This window comes from Suncus etruscus, chromosome 7, assembly GCF_024139225.1.
Source record: "Suncus etruscus isolate mSunEtr1 chromosome 7, mSunEtr1.pri.cur, whole genome shotgun sequence".
Lineage (NCBI taxonomy): Eukaryota > Metazoa > Chordata > Mammalia > Eulipotyphla > Soricidae > Suncus > Suncus etruscus.
Genome location: NC_064854.1, coordinates 9,287,145 through 9,305,050, shown reverse-complemented (window position 1 = coordinate 9,305,050; position 17,906 = coordinate 9,287,145). Strand labels below are relative to the sequence as shown.

Here is a 17,906-nt window from a genome sequence, read left to right as displayed (position 1 = left end):
TGCACCCACTCCTATAATGGTCGTTCGAAGCCCCGCCCCGTCCCTCGAAGCCCCGCCCATTGAACGGCTGCACCCACTCCTATAATGGTCATCCGAAGCCCCGCCCCGTCCCGAGAAGCCCCGCCCATCGCACGACAGCACCCACTCCTATAATGATCATCCGAAGCCCCGCCCCGTCCCGAGAAGCCCCGCCCACCCTAGACCACACCCACGCACGGAAGCGCGCTCGTAGCCCGCCCCGCCCCTCGAGGCCCCGCCCATCAAGTAAAGCCCCACCCATAGCGTGACTGCACCCACTCCTATAATGGTCATTCGAAGCCCCGCCACCAGAGGCTCCGCCCACATACAGAGGCGCATCCGAAGCCCCGCCCCATCCCTCGAGGCCACGCCCACCAGAAACCACACCCACTCCTCGTGTTCAGCGGAGGCCCCGCCCGCCGGGTGCGCGCGCAGCCCCGACCCCCGACGGTCCGGCGGGCGGTTGGCGGGGGGCGTCCGGGTGCAGGGGGTGGGGTTACCGTTGCGGGGCGTGGCTGCGCAGGCGCGCTGCGCGGCCGAGCGGTTTCCCGCCCCCAACGTTGCGACCCGACCCGAGGCGCGGCGCGGCGGCCTGGCCCGCCCGCCGGTCGTGGTGGTGGTGCCGCCGCTGGCCGCTGCGTCGCCGTCGCCGCCGCCGTCGCCGTGGGCGTCGCGCTCGAGCCGGGCGTGGGCCTGGGCGTGGGCGTGGGCTCGGAGTGTGGGCGTCCGGCCGAGCCGAGGCGCCTGGCCTGGGGCCCGCGCGTCGTGCCGGCATGTCGGGCCCCGAGGGCGCGGGCGCGGGCGCGGGCCCGGGCGCGGAGGCGGCGGCGGCGGCGGCGGGGGCGGCGGGGGGCGCGGGCGCGGAGGCGGCGCTGGGGCTGGGGCTGGGCGGCGCGGACCTGAGCCTGGTGGAGATGACGGAGGTGGAGTACACGCAGCTGCAGCACATCCTGTACTCGCACCTGGAGGCGGACGGCGAGCTGGAGGCGCGGCTGGGCTCGGCCTTCCTGGCGGGCTCGGGCGCGGCGGCGGCGGCGGGGCCCGGCGCGCCCGTGTACCCGCTGCTCTGCCCGCCCGACGGCGGCTTCGCGGGCGCCGCGCCCTGCCTGGGCCACATCGACTTCCAGGAGCTGCGCATGATGCTGCTGAGCGAGGCCGCGCCGCCCGCCGCCGCCGACAAGGCCGGCCTCGACAAGGAGGGCCACGCGGCGCCCGCGGACGAGGCCCGGGCCAAGCCGGCCGTGCGCGTCCGCCTGGAGGACCGCTTCAACAGCGCCGCCGCCGCCGCCGCAGCGCCCGCCGAGCCCGCGCCCGCGCCCGCACCGGCGCCCCCCGCCTCGGCCTCCTCGGGCCCGGCCCCGGCCGCGGCCACGGCCTCGCGAGTCCCCGCCGCCGACGCCCCCGAGCCCGGCGTGGCGCTCAACAAGTGCGTGCGTGCCGGGCCTTGTCGCGTCCCGGGGTGGGGCGGGACACGGGGGGCCGACGGGCCGCACCCCGATGGGCGAGGCGGCCTTGGGCTCTGGGGTTCTGGGTGCCCAAGGGGTAGACGGGCAGCCCGGACGGATGGACGGATGGTAGGTTCAGGCGCACCCACGGGCCATGTCCGAAGGGACACGCAGGGCCCGCAGCCTGGATGGACTGGCAGCCTCGGAGAGGGTGCTAGCAGTGTAGACCCGACATAGTAACGGGATGGTAGACTGGCAGGGCTTTTCCGTTGTCGTAGCCAGCAGCACCGACAGGCAATCTCGGAGAGGGTGCTAGCAGTGTAGACGGGTGGATCCGGGATGGTGACAGTATTGCAGGCGGGGTTCTAACCTTATTGGGGCCAGCAGCACCGGCAGGCAGTCCCTGGGCGGGTGCTCAGAAGTGTAGATAGGGGCCTTGCAAACAGCCGATCCAGGACCACAGGTGGTTGGTTCGAATCCTGGCGTCCCATATGGTCCCCCGTGCCTGCCAGGAGCTATTTCTGAAGCAGACAGCCAGGAGTAACCGCTGAGCAACGTCGGGTGTGGCCCAAAAACAAAAACAAAAAAAAGAAGTGTAGATAGACCTGGGATGTTAACAGTACGGTAGGCAGGCAGGGTTCTTACCATATTGGGGCCAGCAGCACTCACAGACAGTCCCAAGAAGGGTGCTCAGCAGTGTACACCCGGGATGTATGGTAACGGGATGGTAGGCAGGCAGGGTTCTTACCGTATTGGGGCCAGCATCACCGACAAGCAGTCCCCAGGAGGGTGCTAGCAGTGTAGATCCGGGATGGCAACGGTATTATAGGCAGGGTTCTTCTCATATTGGGGCCAGCAGCACCGACAGGCAGTCTCAGGAAGGGCGCTAGCAGTGTAGGCAGGTGGACTTGGGACAGTAGTGGCCACGTTAGTCAAGGTTCCGGTGTTGGGGGCCAGCAGCAGAGACTCAGGCTCATGCAGAAGGGAGCAGCACCTGTGTAGGCCGACGGCAACCTGCCCTACTGGCTCGTTGGAAGCAGAACTGGACCCACTCTGGGCGACCCCCGTGTTGCTGTTCAGCAACTCGCCCTGGGAGGGGTTCCTAGTCCCTGGCATGGCTGCATCTGTCCCGGTGTGAAGCTCTTCGGAGTTGGAGCCAGGGCAGACCCAGAGGCGATGATGGTCCCGTTTCACTCTAAGGAAGGAGGTTCCCCAACACCCTGACCCCAATGCTCTCTGCCAGTTGGAGCGTTTTCCCCACTGCAGGCTAGCCAGGGCTCGGAAGGAAGCACCCTTCTCACTGTCGCCTGCAGCTTGGTGACCCTCATTCGACACCCCTCGGAATTAATGAACGTCCCCCTGCATCAGCAGCAGAACAAATGTACGACGTTAGTGAAAAACAAGACAGCGGCGGCGGCCACGGCCCTGCAGTTCACGTACCCCCTGTTCACCACCAATGCCTGCTCTACGTCGGGCAACTCCAGCCTGGCCCAGGCCCAGGTAGGGGTGGCACAGGCACGGCCCAAGGGAGGCCGGGGCCAGCTCTGGGCCTTAAGAGATGGAGCCCCGACGAGGGAAGATTGGAAAATTCCTCAGCCCCTGATTCTGTCCACGATGTTGAATGTGGGGCCGGGGCTTTAACCTTGGCTTGCGTGCACTCGCACACGCGTGTCCTGAAAGTGTATTGAACTTGCGCACACGCACACGTGTCCTGAAAGCGTGTTGGACTTGTGCAGGGGAGAGGGGGCCCCGTCCTTGGTGATGAGATTGCTGTCGCTCTGCTTTCTGCAGAGTTCCAGTAACTCCTGCTCCGTTCTCGAAGCCACCAAGCACCAAGACCTAAGTCTACCTAGAGCGTTTTCCTTTTGTTACCAGCAAGAAATTGAATCCACTAAACAGACTCTGGGTAGCAGAAGCAAAGCTTTGCCAGAGCAGGTTTGGATCAAAGTGGGAGGTAAGTGATACAGTAGGCGCTGCAGGCACCCTGGGCCTCTGCCGTGCCCTGGAGCCTTGGCTTTTAGGGGTGTCTGGAAGGGTGCATGTCTTTCTTCCCTGATCTTCCCGATGCCCAACATCCTCCTCAGAGTGGGAACTCTGAACTCGAGCCCCTTGTTCCAGATGGGGAAGTCTGTCAGCAAGTGAGGGAGAAATGCACTTTTGCATTTAGCATTTCCTTTCTCCCCACCCTTACCTATGTGAAGGCAGCAGGAACCCCAGGACACAGGCATTAGATCATAGAGAGTTGCCTTGGGAGTTCTAGAAGTCAAACTGTTGGTTTGGGGCCAAGTGATAGCACAGTGGGGAGCCCATTTGCCTTCCTTATGACCATGGCCAACCCTGGTTCCAATCCCGGGATCCTATATTGTCCCCCAAGCCTGCCAGGAGTGCTTTTGAGCTCAGGGCCAGGAGTAATTCCTAAGTGCCATCAGATGTGACCCCAAAACGTTTGCTGGCTGCAAACTTAACCTGGTCTCAGAGCACACCATGTGTCCTCACCCCTGAACACAATGCTTCACGCTGTTACCCCAAAGCACAGCTTTCTCAGACTCAGGAAGAGGATGGGAGGCAGCTGCCTGGTGCTGGCCTGTGCTGCTTGGCTCAGGGATGGCCCTTCCTGATGCTGCTGGGGCCATGGTGCACTTCGTAGATGAGTAGATGCCTCTTCTTTGGAAATTGCATTCTAACTAGAGCAGGAGTGAAAGTCATGCCATGGGGGTTGATGAGAGAGAGGCTCGAAGCACTGGGATACTTAAGTGGCTGCCTGTGAGGGCCCTGGGTCCTGTCATCAGCACCACATGGGCCCCTGAGCTTGGGGGCACCCTCTAAAGATCCCTTTGGTGGGGGGGGGCAGAGCAGTAGCACAGTGATAGGGCATTTGCCTTGCACTCTACTGATCCAGGACGGAACTCGGTTCAATCCCCGGCACCCCATATGGCCCCCCTAGCCAGGAGCAATTTCTGAGCACAGAGCCAGGAGGAATCCCTGAGCATCACCGGGTTTGGCCCCCCAAAAAACAGAAACCAAAAAAAAATATCTTTGGCAGTGAGAGGCCCCTCCTGCTTGTTATCTGGGCTTTGAGGAGGCTTTTCTACCTATTCCTTGAATTTTTGGTTTGGGGGGCCACACCACACCCCTTTGCACCAGTGCTCCACCTAGTGAGGCAGGGGACCAGATGGGATGCCAGGGATTGAACCAGGGTCAGCTACGTGCCAGGCACACATCCTCCTCGCTCTGCCATCTGTCTCTGGTCCCTGGTTACGGCTGCCGGCTCAGAGGCCAGTGCCTGCAGCTGGTCAGACGGCTGCCAGACACCTTACTCAGGGTGGCTTCTGGTTGGTCATGGCTGGGCTGAGCGCCCTGTACACTCTTGCCGACCACAGGGGGGGATGAATTATTGCCCATAGTGCTGCCATTTACTGGTACCTCTTGGGCACTGAAGATGGGGACACATCCAGGTGGTCACAAATTAAATGCCGCTTTTTCTTCTTTTGCAAAGAAGAAGCTTTATGCAAGCAAGCCATAAATAAGAGGAATCGAAGCCGCCTTCGCCAGCTAGACGCTGCCGTGGAGCGGAGGACCCTGGGGGAGATCCAGAACGTGGGCGAGGGCACATCTGCCCAGGGACCCTGGCAGGTGGCCGAGTCCTCGCAAGGAGCCCTGGGGGAGCAGGGCCAGAGCGGGCCCCCAGGAGGACGGTCTCAGCGCAGGGAGAGGCACAACCGAATGGAGAGGGACCGAAGGTAATGCAGGCTGGAGGAGAGGTACAAATGGGGCCCAAGCCTGGGTGGTGGTGGCCAGTTCCTGCCAGTAGGGCAGTGGTTGGTGCTCAGGGCTGCAGCTGGTGCAGATGTGTATGTGTGCTTGTGTATTTGTGCATGTATATACAGGTGTGCACGTATATGGGGATGCGTGTATGAACACAGGAAGACAGGAGGCAGAAACCGTGCCAGACCGTGCTAGGGCTGGTTGGCCATGTGTTCTCACTGCTCAGATGTGCTTTGGAAAAGGGGCACCTCCCCAGCACAAGTCCAGCCCACCCCAGGGGTTCCACAGGCGTGCCCACCTCCTGAGTACTAGTTTCCGGGTCCATGGTTGGGTCTGCCAGAGCTCAGCCTCCAGCAGGGCTGCTCAGACCCAGGGTCCTCTCTGGACCAGCAGTGGCCCCCAGGGATGCTCTCATGTGCACAGCTCACCTGGCTTGGAGGGCCTTTTTCTTTTCTTTTTTTCTTTTTGGTTTTTGGACCACACCCGGCGATGCTCAGGGGTTACTCCTGGCTTGTCTGCTCAGAAATAGCTCCTGGCAGGCACGGGGGACCATATGGGACACCGGGATTCGAACCAACCACCTTTGGGCCTGGATCGGCTGCTTGCAAGGCAAACGCCGCTGTGCTATCTCTCCAGGCCCGGAGGGCCTTTTTCTGTGTGACTTCTGTGGAAGGAAAGGGTGGGCACTGCATGTTCCTGAGGTTGGGCCACACCGTGGGCAGCCAGATGTCTCTGGCACAGCCTGCAGGTTCCTTTCTACCTCTCGGTGGGACCCTGATATACACTAAAAGGTGTACCCTTGGCTTCACCTCCTACCTAGTCTCGGCTCTTTCTTTAGCCCTTGGGGACTGGCTCTTGACCTCCCTTTGTGTTGATGTGCCAGCCTATCCCTCTCCTTTGTCCACGGCACTTGCGATACCTGAGTGTCCCCTGAAGGCTGGTGGGCCATCTTGGGGGCTCCTTGATCCTTCACCTCTGGGTCCCCTGCAGATCTCTGGCTTGGCAGGAAGGTCTGTGTGGTGTGGTGTGGTGTAGTTAGTGCATTCGAGCCCCAGGAAGTGACATGGTGTTGCCCTTTCCACTCGGTGCCTTTCCTGATTTTGGTCAAAGGCGGCGGATCCGCATTTGCTGCGATGAGCTGAACCTCTTGGTCCCGTTCTGCAATGCTGAGACCGATAAGGCGACCACACTGCAGTGGACCACAGCGTTCCTCAAGTACATCCAGGAGCGACATGGGGATGCCCTAAAAAAGGTGGGTGCTACGCCCAGAGCTTGGGACTCTGGCGTCCACTCTGTGTTTGTGCCACATACAGGCTGCCCAGATTGAGTGTCCTGGCTAAGTCTTGGGCCAGTGCCTACGGCCCTGAGTGTCCTGGTCAAGTCATAGCCCGAAGAGTTCCAAGCCCTACATGGGTCATTATTTTGCTCTCAGAAAAACAGCATAGTAACATTTTCCTGGCAGAGCCGCTGGAAATCCCTTTAGTGCCTGGGTTTACCATGTCAGGTTGGCCCTGGGGTCAGCGAGGCCTCAGCAGAATGGGGTCTCTGAGCTGGCAGGGCGAGGTGTGTGGCGGTGGGGGTTGGTTCTGGGGGCAAAAGTGCCCAGCAGAGCAGAGGCATTACTGAGCAAGTGGACCCTCTGTGTCAGGGTTTCCGGTGTGTCTGGGAGCAGCAGCTGACCCTCTGGTGGTCACTGGGCCAGTCCCTTCCCTTCTTGAAAGGTCTTGTTTTACTCACAATTCCTTCAGCTGCACTTGAAAGCAGGCTTCGTCCAACTGGTTCTGATCACATCTTCATGGTCATTTATTCCACAGTAAAGCCTTAGGATGTTATTTTTTTAGTTTGGGGGCCACACCTTCCCATGCTCGGGTTACTCCTGCCTCTGTGCTCAGGAATCCCTCCTGGCTGTACTTGGGGAAAGCATATACAATGTGGAGGATTGAACGTGGGTTGGCCATGTGCAAGGCAAGCATCTCACCCACTGTATTCTTTGTCCAGCCCACTTGAGCATTATTTGTTAAGGAAATATTATTGGTTTGTGTTTGTTGAAATAAAGCTTTCCTATTTAAAAAAATTACTTAATGTTTGCCCTGTGTGCCTGTTCCTAATTGTTCTTGATAAAATTCAAATAGCAAGTAAAATTCTTACAAATAAAATAGGCTAAGAACGAATAGGTATCCTCTTTTGCTCATGCTCTGCTTCCTGAATATTTTCTCCCTTTTTTTTCTTTTTTCTTTTGGGTCACACCCGACTGTTCAGGGGTTACTCTCCTGGCTCTGTGCTCAGAAATCACTCCTGGCAGGCTTGGGGGACCATATGGGATGCCGAGAATGGAACCACCTTTCGTCTGGGGTTGGCTGTGTGCAAGGCAAACACCTTACTGCTGTTCTATCTCTCCTGCCCCTTCCTGAATATTTCTTTTTTGGGGGAGTGGATTTTGGGTCACACCCAGCAGCTCTCGGGTTACTCCTGGCTCTGCGCTCAGAAATCACCCCTGGCAGGCTTGGGGGACCATATGGGATGCCGGGATTTGAACCACCGTCCGTCCTGTGTTGGTAGAGCTAGGAGCAAGGCAAACACCTAACCGCTGTGCTATCTCTCTGGCCCTATTCTTTTTATTTTTGGTTCTTGGGCCACACTCCTTTGACGCTCAGGGGTTACTCCTGGCTTGAGGGGACCATATGGGATGCCGGGGGATCAAACCGTGGTCCTTCCTTGGCTAGCGCTTGCAAGGCAGACACCTTACCTCTAGCACCACCTTTCCGGCTTTTTTTTTGGGGGGGGGGGTCATGTCCAGCAATGCTCAGGGGTCACTCCTAGCTCTACACCCAGAAATCGCTCCTGGCAGGCTCGGGGGACCACATGGGGTGCCTGGACATGAACCACTGTCCCTCTGCATGCAAGGCAAACACCCTCCCTCCATCCTATCTCTCTGGCCCTCTGGCCCTATTCTTACATTTTATAATTTTTTATTTTTCATTATGAGAACAAAGATGCAAAGAAAGAGGACAAGGTAAAGTTATAGTGGAAGGACAATCACCCATAACATAATTCTCAGAAGTCCCCTTGCTGATATCTTAACTTTGAAATTTCAGCCAAAGAACATTAAGATAAATAAGACAGAATCCATGTACAATTACTTTGTCCCTCAAGTCCCCAGATTGTAACACATTATAATATTTCTTAACAGCACACAAGGCAATCTAAAGCCATAAAACTTACATAACTCCTTAAACATTACAGGCATAGTATTTTTCTACATTTCCTTGTACATGCATATTAGCTTAAGTTAACCTCAAATTTTAAGTGGGTAAGGATTAGAGTTAAAGGAGTACAGTAAAAATGGTGTTAGAGTGGCAATTGTTGTTTGCATAGGCCCACCAAAATATGAGGGACATGGAAAGGAATAACCTTGGCCTAAATACAAAGAGACCCGACCCCTGAAGTTTCCTGGCACAAGACCAACTCTAGGCTCCAGGCAAGCTAGATCGTCCAATCCAAGACATTGCCTGTAGTCCCAACACACTTTTATTTTTCACACAGTCTCTGTTGTTGGTATCATGTTTCTGTATTAAAGATCCTGGAGTCTGCATATCCTACATTGAAATCAGGATGTGGAGCGTCCTCTCCTTTCATCTCACAATCAAAGGGCAATGCAGGGAGCCCTGTCCTGTAAGCAGGTCGTTGTTGTTGTTAAGTCTTCTCAGCGTTAAGGGAAGTCTCTTTTGAGCAGGTCGATGTCTGAGCAGTGTAGGGTCTTCCGTGGTAGAGGATTACTTCCAGGTGATGTTATAGACAAGCCTGGATGTTTCGTGGATGGCTTCCCTGGTTCAGGGGTGAATGGAAAATGCCCTTCTGAGGTCTGTGCCAGGTCATTATGTTCAGGGTGTAAGGTCCCTTTGCACTACAAGATTTGTGTGTTCCAATCTCTATTAGTATAGTATTTTCCCATTTTAATGTGCCTATGCAAAAAAGGAGCAATGCCACGTGGTGTTATTGGCGCATATGGGAGCCATAAGAACAAGTCCAACTGATTCCCATGATATGGTTCAATCATAAGCATTAAACTGGGGGACTCTTTCACCAAAATTCCTTGTTAAACAGCTCAAAAAGAGAAGATAAAAAGTGATTAGAATCGTCACTGTATAAGACAACATTTAGTAAGAATTATAGCTGTCAGAGAAAAACCACAAAATATTCTAAAGAAATACGTGTCCATTTTATGTATCTTGAAACAGTTTGGGGTTGTTACACACAATGCACGGCTTTGGTCTGTGATTAGGATTGTACACTACTGAAGTTAAAAAGAGTAATGTAGGTTAATGTCGTTTGGAGGGGTTAGAGAGTTAAAGAGTAAAAAAGAGCTTTGTAGGGTTGTGGGATAGGGCAGAATACAAAATGAACATTCTGGATACGCAAAACATAACATAAAGATAAGGAATACTCTTAATGCTTAAAGTGCGCAGGGGGGGGGGGCGCAAGCCCTCGAGCGATTCTGTAGTTTTTGGATGCATGGGGAGGAATTTCTCACCCCCCTCCCCCCAGGGCCCGATTAACCAGGTGTGGCCCTAAAGACCCGCGATCTCTGTCCCCTGGACTAAGTGGTCAGCCCAGGGGGCCTGTGGCTAGCTGTCCTGCCCAGAGCCCCCAACATACCAGTCAAACACACCCAGAAATCCTGGCATGTGGAGTGTTCTGAGCCCAACCCTGCCTCTGTAGTTTTTGGATGCATAGGGAGGAATTTCTCACCCCCTCCCCCCAGGGCCCGATTAACCAGGCGTGGCCCTAAAGACCCGCCTGGTATGGGGGGGATCTTGGTCCCCTGGACTAAGTGGTCAGCCCAGGGGGCCTGTGGCTAGCTGTCCTGCCCAGAGCCCCCAACATACCAGTCAAACACACCCAGAAATCCTGGCATGTGGAGTGTTCTGAGCCCAACCCTGCCTCTGTAGTTTTTGGATGCATAGGGAGGAATTTCTCACCCCCTCCCCCCAGGGCCCGATTAACCAGGCGTGGCCATAAAGACCCGCCTGGTGTGGGGGGATCTCGGTCCCTGGACTAAGTGGTCAGCCCAGGGGGCCTGTGGCTAGCTGTCCTGCCCAGAGCCCCCAACATACCAGTCAAAGGCCAGAAATCCTGGCATGTGGAGTGTTCTGAGCCCAGCCGAGCCTCTGTAGTTTTTGGATGCATAGGGAGGAATTTCTCACCCCCTCCCCCCAGGGCCCGATTAACCAAGCGTAGCCCTGAAGACCTGCCTGGTGTGGGGGGGATTTTGTTCCCCTGGACTAAGTGGTTAGCCCAGGGGGGCCTATGGCTAGCTGTCCTGCCCAGAGCTCCCAACATACCAGTCAAACACACCCAGAATCCTGGCATGCGGTATTCTTACATTTTAATCACATTGAACAAGATGACTTTTTTTGTTTGTTTTTTCTTCTTTTTTTTTTTTTTTTTGGGGGGGGGTCATACCTGGCAGCGCTCAGGGGTTATTCCTGGCTCTATGCTCAGAAATTGCTCCTGGCAGGTTCAGGGGACCATATGGGATGCTGGGATTTGAACCACCGTCCTGCATGCAAGGCAAAACACCTTGCCTCCATGCTCTCTCTCGGGCCCACAAGATGATTTTTTTTGTTTTGTTTTTGGACCATACCCAGTGGCCCTCGGGTTACTCGTGGAGGCTCGGGGAACCATATTGGTTGCTGGGGATCAAACCCAGGTTGGCCGTGTGCAAGGCAAGCTCCCCACCTGCTGGACTATCATTTTGGCCCCCAAATTAGGTGCTTTCTGGGTAAGAGTATTAGACTCATCAGAAACAGCAAAGTGGTTTTGGTGAGCAGTTTGAAGCATCGAAGGGGGCCCCTCGCTGACTCATTTGTTCTGCATCTCTTCCCCACCCCTTTTTCCTGCTCTCCCAAGCTGCCAGAGTGGGGCAACCTATGCTAGCAGGGAGTGGGGAGGTGGGTAAGAGGAGCCCTCGGCCATGCTTTCTCCTGGGGTGCAGGCATGACTGATGTGTAGGGGTGACTGCTGATAGGTGGAGTGAGCTGGGACAAGGGGTGGCCTTGCAGCTTCGTGATGGCCGAATTGAAAGCCCCTTGGGGAAGAGACAGGCAGGGACAGCCACTGAGCCGCATGTCGCTTCCGAGTGAGCCCGTGAGTGGAGAAGCTCCACCACCAATGCCACATCCCCATGGGCACAGCCACCCCATCCCAAGGCTTCTCTGTCCCTCACAGCACCCGCTTTTCCCCCTTCCCAGTCAGGGCACCTTTCCCAGTGCAGTGTCTTTCTCCCGATCTAACCCTAACCCCAATTACACCCCTCAAACCCTATTCCTGCCACCTGCTGCTGCCTTGGCCATATGGTGTCTCAAAGTGTTTGATATGTTGTGAAAATACCTTAACATTTTGTATTTCAGGACCGGAGAGATAGCATAGCAGTAGGGCATTTGCCTTGCATGCAGCCAATACAGGGACTGTTGGTGGTTTTAATCTCAGCATCCCAATATGGGTTCTCAGACTGCCAAGAGTGATTTCTGAGCTCAGAGCCAGGAGTAACCCCTGAGAGGCTCAGGGTGTGGGCCAAAAATTTTAAAAAAAAATTGTATTTTGGGGCCAGAGTGGTGGCGCAAAGTGGTAAGGTATCTGCCTTGCGTGCACTAGCCTAGGACGGACCATGGTTCGATGACCTGGCATCCCATATGGTCCCCCAAGCCAGGAGCGATTTTTGTTTTTTGGGCCACACCCGGTGGTGCTCAGGGGTTACTTCTGGCTGTCTGCTCAGAAATAGCTCCTGGCAGGCACGGGGGACCATATGGGACACCGGGATTCGAACCAACCACCTTTGGTCCTGGATCGGCTGCTTGCAAGGCAAACGCTGCTGTGCTATCTCTCCGGGCCTGCCAGGAGCGATTTTTGTGTGTGTGTGTGTGATTTTTGGGTCACACCCGGCAGTGCTCAGGGGTTATTTCTGGCTCCAGGCTCAGAAATTGCTCCTGGCAGGCAGAGGACCATATGGGGCGCCGGGATTCGAACCGATGACCTCCTGCATGAAAGGCAAACGCCTTACCTCCATGCTATCTCTCCGGCCCCTAGGAGCGATTTTTGAGTGCATAGCCAGAAGTAACCCTTGAGCATCACTGGGTGTGGCCCAAAACCAAAAAAAAATTTTGTTTCACTTCAGTTTTGTTGAAGATAGACACTAAATGAACAGTAGATGACAATGTCTAGTTTAGCCTTGGCTCAGTTGCGGAGACAAGGAGGCCACCCCAACCCACCCTGCCACTGCCCTCTTTCCTGACACCCCAGGGCCCTGTGAGAGCTCTGTTCCCTGATTCTGGTCAAACTGGCCCAAACCTTACCTTGTCCTCCTTTAAAAGGTCTCTTAGCCAATCTGAAAGAGATTGTTAGCTCCAAGAATCCAGTGCCTCCTTCCCGACTTCTGTCAGCTTTTCGCAGAGGTCAATGCTGCCAGGTACAGGCAGATATTTTCCAGTTGGCCTTTGGGTGTCCCTAGAGTGGATACTGTCAAAGGGGGTTCGTGTTCAGTTTCTTTGGGCCCCAAAGCCTTTTCGAGTTTGGGGCGGCGTTTGGTCCTCAGGTGCCGATGGATGCAGACTGGTGGATGGCCTGCCCTTCTAGATGGGTCAGCATGAGGCCTGGACAGGCATGGACCGACTGGAGCCTGCTCCAGCTTGACCCCAGATCAAATCACATCATCCCAGACTGGCCAAGATTCGCACACTTTCTCCAGAGCAGACAAGCGGGGAGTCTGGAAGCACCTGCTAAGACGCTGGAGCCAATGGACAGACTCTGCTGGAGCCTCTGGACACGGCGGGAACTGCTGTGCTGTTGGGAGACAAGGATGAGACCGCTGCTGCCCATGCAGGATGCGGACAGCCGGGTCTCACAACTTGATGATCTGGGATATCACAGTGGTGACCCCCCAAGTTCACTCTCACATGAATGGTGGTCAGGGGAATGGTATAAGCCAAGGCACTGTGAGCAGCGCAGGCTTAGAAGACCGTACCTGGCACCTGGAGAGAGACAGATGAAAGGGAGAAGACCGGAGGCACTGGGTTGTGGTGGGGTGGGACTAGCTCAGGGCTGAGTCCTGGAAACAAATGAATTCAGCTGATGCTGGATGTGCCTGTGCTAATATGTTGGTGCCATTAGCAGCAGGGAAGTGGCAGATCCCCAGGTTCCTCACGGTGGGGCTACCTGGCAATGCTTTTTACTCCCAAACTTCACTCTTGGCCTTCTGATTCACTTGAATTCATATACACATACACACTTGAGTATGGGTCTAAAATCCAGCCAGGGGTCCGGAGTGATAGCACAGCGGTAGGGCATTTACCTTGCATGTTACCGACATGAGATGGACCTGGGTTCAACCCCTGGCATCCCATGTGGTCCCCTGAGCCTGCCAGGAGCAGTTTCTGAGTGCAGAGCCAGGAGTAACCCCCGAGTGCCACTGGATGTGCCACCCCCCCCCAAATCAGCCAGATTTAATTGTTTCAGAAAGTGGTGCCAGAATGAGAGCACAGTGGGGAGGGCATTTGCGTTTCATGCAGCTGACCCAGGTCTGATCCCTGGTATCCCATAAGGTCCCTCAAGCACCAAGAGTGATTTCTGAGCACCGCCTGGTGTGGCCCAAACACAAAACAAAAACAAAGAATAGTTTCTGAAAATGTGTTCATTGATTCATGCAATGAACAGGGTATAAAATAAAGGTTGCTATTTCCTGGCACTTCAGCTGAGGGGTGAGCATCTTGTTTGTCCCTCTAGAATTCTTTTTTATTTTATTTTATTTTATTTTATTTTTTTATTTTTTGGGGCCACACCCGGCGGTGCTCAGGGGTTACTCCTGGCTGTCTGCTCAGAAATAGCTCCTGGCAGGCACGGGGGACCATATGGGACACCGGGATTCGAACCAACCACCTTTGGTCCAGGATTGGCTGCTTGCAAGGCAAACGCCGCTGTGCTATCTCTCCGGGTCCGTCCCTCTAGAATTCTGCCCTCCATTTGCACTAAAGCATTTTTGGGCCATCTGGGTACTGGAAGATGCCAAACTTGGCCCCAGCATCCTAGCCTGGCCACACTAACTGCCAGCCTGCCCAGAGGGCCCCTGATTCCAGCCCCTAGTGCACCGAGTACACCTCGTGCACTCAGCTGCTCACCCACTGGAGGAGCATCAAGTCCCGTGTGACTTCTTGGAGGTAGTGGATCTGGCTGACAGCCCGTGTCATGCCTCGCCCAGCCATTACAGTCATGGAGACCCTGGGTTCTGTCCTCCCTCATCCCCCAGTGAGATTGTCTGCATATGTCCGAGGCAGCTGGAAGGTTCTGGAGAGGGTGTGGAGGTTGTACACTGAGTGATCATGTTTGATTCTCCTGAGTATTGAGCATAGTCATGCGCATAGTTAAAATGTTGGTATCTGTATGTTAGACTGTTGGTAGCGGCCTTTGGATTGGTCCTCAAATTGCCTTCTAATTAGATGTCTTTCAGTTGATTCATTTGGTTTTCTTGTTAGAAAGATGTTTTCCGGGCCGGGAAGGTGGCGCTGGAGATAAGGTGTCTGCCTTGTAAGCGCTACCAAGGAACGGACCGCGGTTCGATCCCCCGGCGTCCCATATGGTCCCCCCAAGCCAGGGGTGATTTCTGAGCACATAGCCAGGAGTAACCCCTGAGCGTCAAACAGGTGTGGCCCAAAAACCAAAAAAAAAAAAAAAATGAAGTTTTCCGGGGCCGGAGAGATAGCATGTGGAGGTAGGGTGTTTGCCTTGTATGCAGAAGGACGGTGGTTCGAATCGAATTCCAGCATCCCATATGGTCCCCTGAGCCTGCCAGGAGCGATTCCTGAGTGTAGAGCCAGAAGTAACCCCTGCGTGCTGCTGGGTGTGACCCCCCCCCAAAAAAAAAGATGTTTCCCCATTGCCTCCACATCTGGCTCTTTCCCCTCCCCTTGGGGGTGGGCTTTGTTTTTCCCAATAAAGGCTTCTTTGGAGGCCTGGAAGAGGCGCTGCCATCTTGATTCATTATTCCACATGGTGGCACTAGTGACTGGCTTGTGGTGAACAGCTTGTGGTGTGAGCTTAAGGCCTGCTCAAGCTTAACAACTCTATGTGGATTATTTCTGCATCAGAATTGCTGCCAGACCTGCCTCTCTTGTCCCTCTGGGGTCGTGGGAATCCCTCTCCCTCTCTGGGGATTGTGGAACGCACAACCTACCATTCAGCATTAGACCACAATTAAAAAGATGATAAATTGGAGTGTTTTGTTTCATTTTGGGGCCACACCCGATGGTGCGCAAGATGGATTCCTGGCTCTGTGCTCAGGGATCATATCTGGATCTGGCAGTGTTCCACAGACTTTGGGATGCCAGGGATCAAACCTGGTTGGCCGCATGCAAGGCAAATGTCCTCCCAACTGTGCTATCACTCTGCTTTCTATACATAGTTTTTGTTTGTTTGTTTAGTTTTGCTTTTGGGTCACACCCAGCGGCGCTCAGGGGTTACTCCTGGCTCTGTGCTCAGAAATCAGAAATCACTCTGGGCAGGCACGGGGGACCATATGGGATGCCGGGATTCGAACCATTGTCTGTCCTGGATTGGCTTTGTGCAAGGCAAACACCTTATCGCTATGCTATCTCTCTGGCCCCTGGTCCCTATAAATAGTTTTATTTTTGTTTTGTTATTTTTGGTTTGGGGCCATATCCAGCAGCACTCAGGTTACTCCTGGCTCTGAGCTTAGAAATCACTCCTGGCAGGCTCAGGGGAACATATGGAATGCCAGAGGTCAAACCAGGATGGGTCTTGGGTCAGCTTCTTGCAAGGCAAACACCCTACCTGCTGTGCTATTGCACTTGGCCCTATGTTAACTTTTTATTTTGTTTTGTTTTTTTTGGGTCACACCTGGCAGCGCTCAGGTTACTTCTGGCTCTACGCTCAGAAATCACTCCTGGCAGGCTCGGGGGACCATATGGGATGCTGGGATTCGAACCACCGTCCTTCTGCGTGCAAGGCAAATGCCTTACCTCCGTGCTCTCTCTCCGGTCCCAAAGGGGGAGAGTGTTGGGTTTTGGGGTTTTATTTTTATCTTTTTTTGTTTGTTTAGGGGTCACACTAGGCAGCACTCAGGGGTTCCTCCTGGTTCTGCACTCAGAAATTGCTCCTGGCAGGCTCGGGGGACCATAGGGGACGTTGGGATTTGAACCGCTGTCTGTTTGGATCCACCACATACAAGACAGGCGCCTTCCCCCTTAGACCATTTCCACTCTGTCTATGTTAACATTTTTGTTTTTGTTTTGGAACCATACTTCCTATGTTCAGGGCTTACTCGTAGCTCTGCACTCAGGGATCACATGCCTGGTGCTGCTCAGGGATGCCAGGGAAAAAAAACCAGGTTGGCCATGTGCAAGGCAAGTGCCCTCCCTGATGTACTATATGTACTCTGGCTCTGGGGCTGATACCTAGTTGTTGTTGTTGTTGTTGTTGTTGTTGTTGTTGTTGTGGTTTGAACCACACCCGGCAGTGCTCAGGGTTGCCTCCTGGCTCTGTGCTCAGAAATAGCTCCTGGCAGGCTCTGGGGACCATATGGGATGCTGGGGATTGAACCTGGGTCTCTCCCGGGTTGACTGTGCAAGGCAAACACCCCTCCGCTTGTGCTATCACTCCAGCCCCATAGTTTTTTTTTTGTTTTTTGTTTTAAATATAATAACAGACTTTTACAGCATGACCAAGCTGTTGAGCGAGATCTGCTGAAAGACTAGAAGCCCTGCCAGAGCAGCAAGGGGGTCTGGTGTCTACTGAGCCTGTGATGACAGCAGGTCCTGCCTTTAGGCTGGTGTAAGATGTGGGGAGCAGGGGACCTATCAGCCTCTGCAGGGAGAGCTTGTACATCATCCCTCTTGATTTCGGCCCTTGAGGGCAGCTTTCCCGCCCCATTTCCCTTTCCTCCCTTGACAGCTGGTTGTTCCTTCACTGTAGGAATTCGAGAGCGTGTTCTGCGGGAAGACTGGCAGGAGGCTAAAGCTGACCCGACCAGATTCGCTGGTGACGTGTCCCGCACAGGAAAACCTGCAGAGTAGCCCCACGATGGAGATCAAGTGACTAAGCCCGCACCCCAGTTTCTGGTAGAGGTGAAAGGCCAATTTCCTGGGGACCTGCCAGCACGCCAGGGCCCACGCCAGCTGGGACCTTCCCTCGGCAGCTTGGCTTGGCCAGAGGGACTCCAGTGAGGACTTTGCAAGCACAGTTTGTAGAAATACTTGCCTGGCACCAATACTCCGCCACTAATGCCCTCTTAGACCACTTGAGGGTGAAGACATCTGGACAATTGATTTTTCAATTATCTGTCTGATTCTGTCATGTTTTTTTAACATGATAACAAAAAAAATTAACACCTGTGTAATTTCTTTAGTCTTCAAAAGGCACCTTGCCTTTTATTTTATTTACCTTTAAAATATACCCTCTTAGCATGGTACACGTTAAATTGTTCTTAACTAAAAGTAGGTTTGGAAATTTTACTTCGTTTGTCATTTCCCATGTCATGATTCCTGGTCACATAGCTCTGGGTCACTAAAAGTCCTACAGACACTGAGCCTTTTTGCTAGAGGTTTCCAGAGCTTTCCAGTCACTTTGTCAGCCTTGCCCATCCGTGAAACCCTGCCTCGGACCATCCCAGCA

At 54.5% G+C, this 17,906-nt stretch overlaps 1 protein-coding gene across 1 annotated transcript; it reads left to right on the top strand.

Annotated features, from left to right (window-relative positions):
• The first annotated feature begins 920 nt into the window (after window positions 1–920).
• TCFL5 (transcription factor like 5) lies at window positions 921–17,644 on the top strand. The gene is made up of 6 exons (XM_049777153.1): window positions 921–1,444; window positions 2,777–2,963; window positions 3,255–3,417; window positions 4,960–5,203; window positions 6,339–6,480; window positions 17,208–17,644. Exons 1-6 carry the CDS (start codon window positions 933–935, stop codon window positions 17,328–17,330), a joined length of 1,371 nt encoding a protein of 456 aa, XP_049633110.1. The 5' UTR covers window positions 921–932; the 3' UTR covers window positions 17,331–17,644.
• The last annotated feature ends 262 nt before the right edge of the window (window positions 17,645–17,906 follow it).

Bases quoted from the DNA above. Each gene is read 5' to 3' on its own strand.
- TCFL5 (XM_049777153.1), top strand. From the start codon at position 933: ATGACGGAGGTGGAGTACACGCAGCTGCAGCACATCCTGTACTCGCAC. The intron at 3,418-4,959 runs GTAAGTGATACA...TCTTTTGCAAAG, and splicing joins GGTTTGGATCAAAGTGGGAG to AAGAAGCTTTATGCAAGCAA. The intron at 5,204-6,338 runs GTAATGCAGGCT...TTTTGGTCAAAG, and splicing joins CGAATGGAGAGGGACCGAAG to GCGGCGGATCCGCATTTGCT.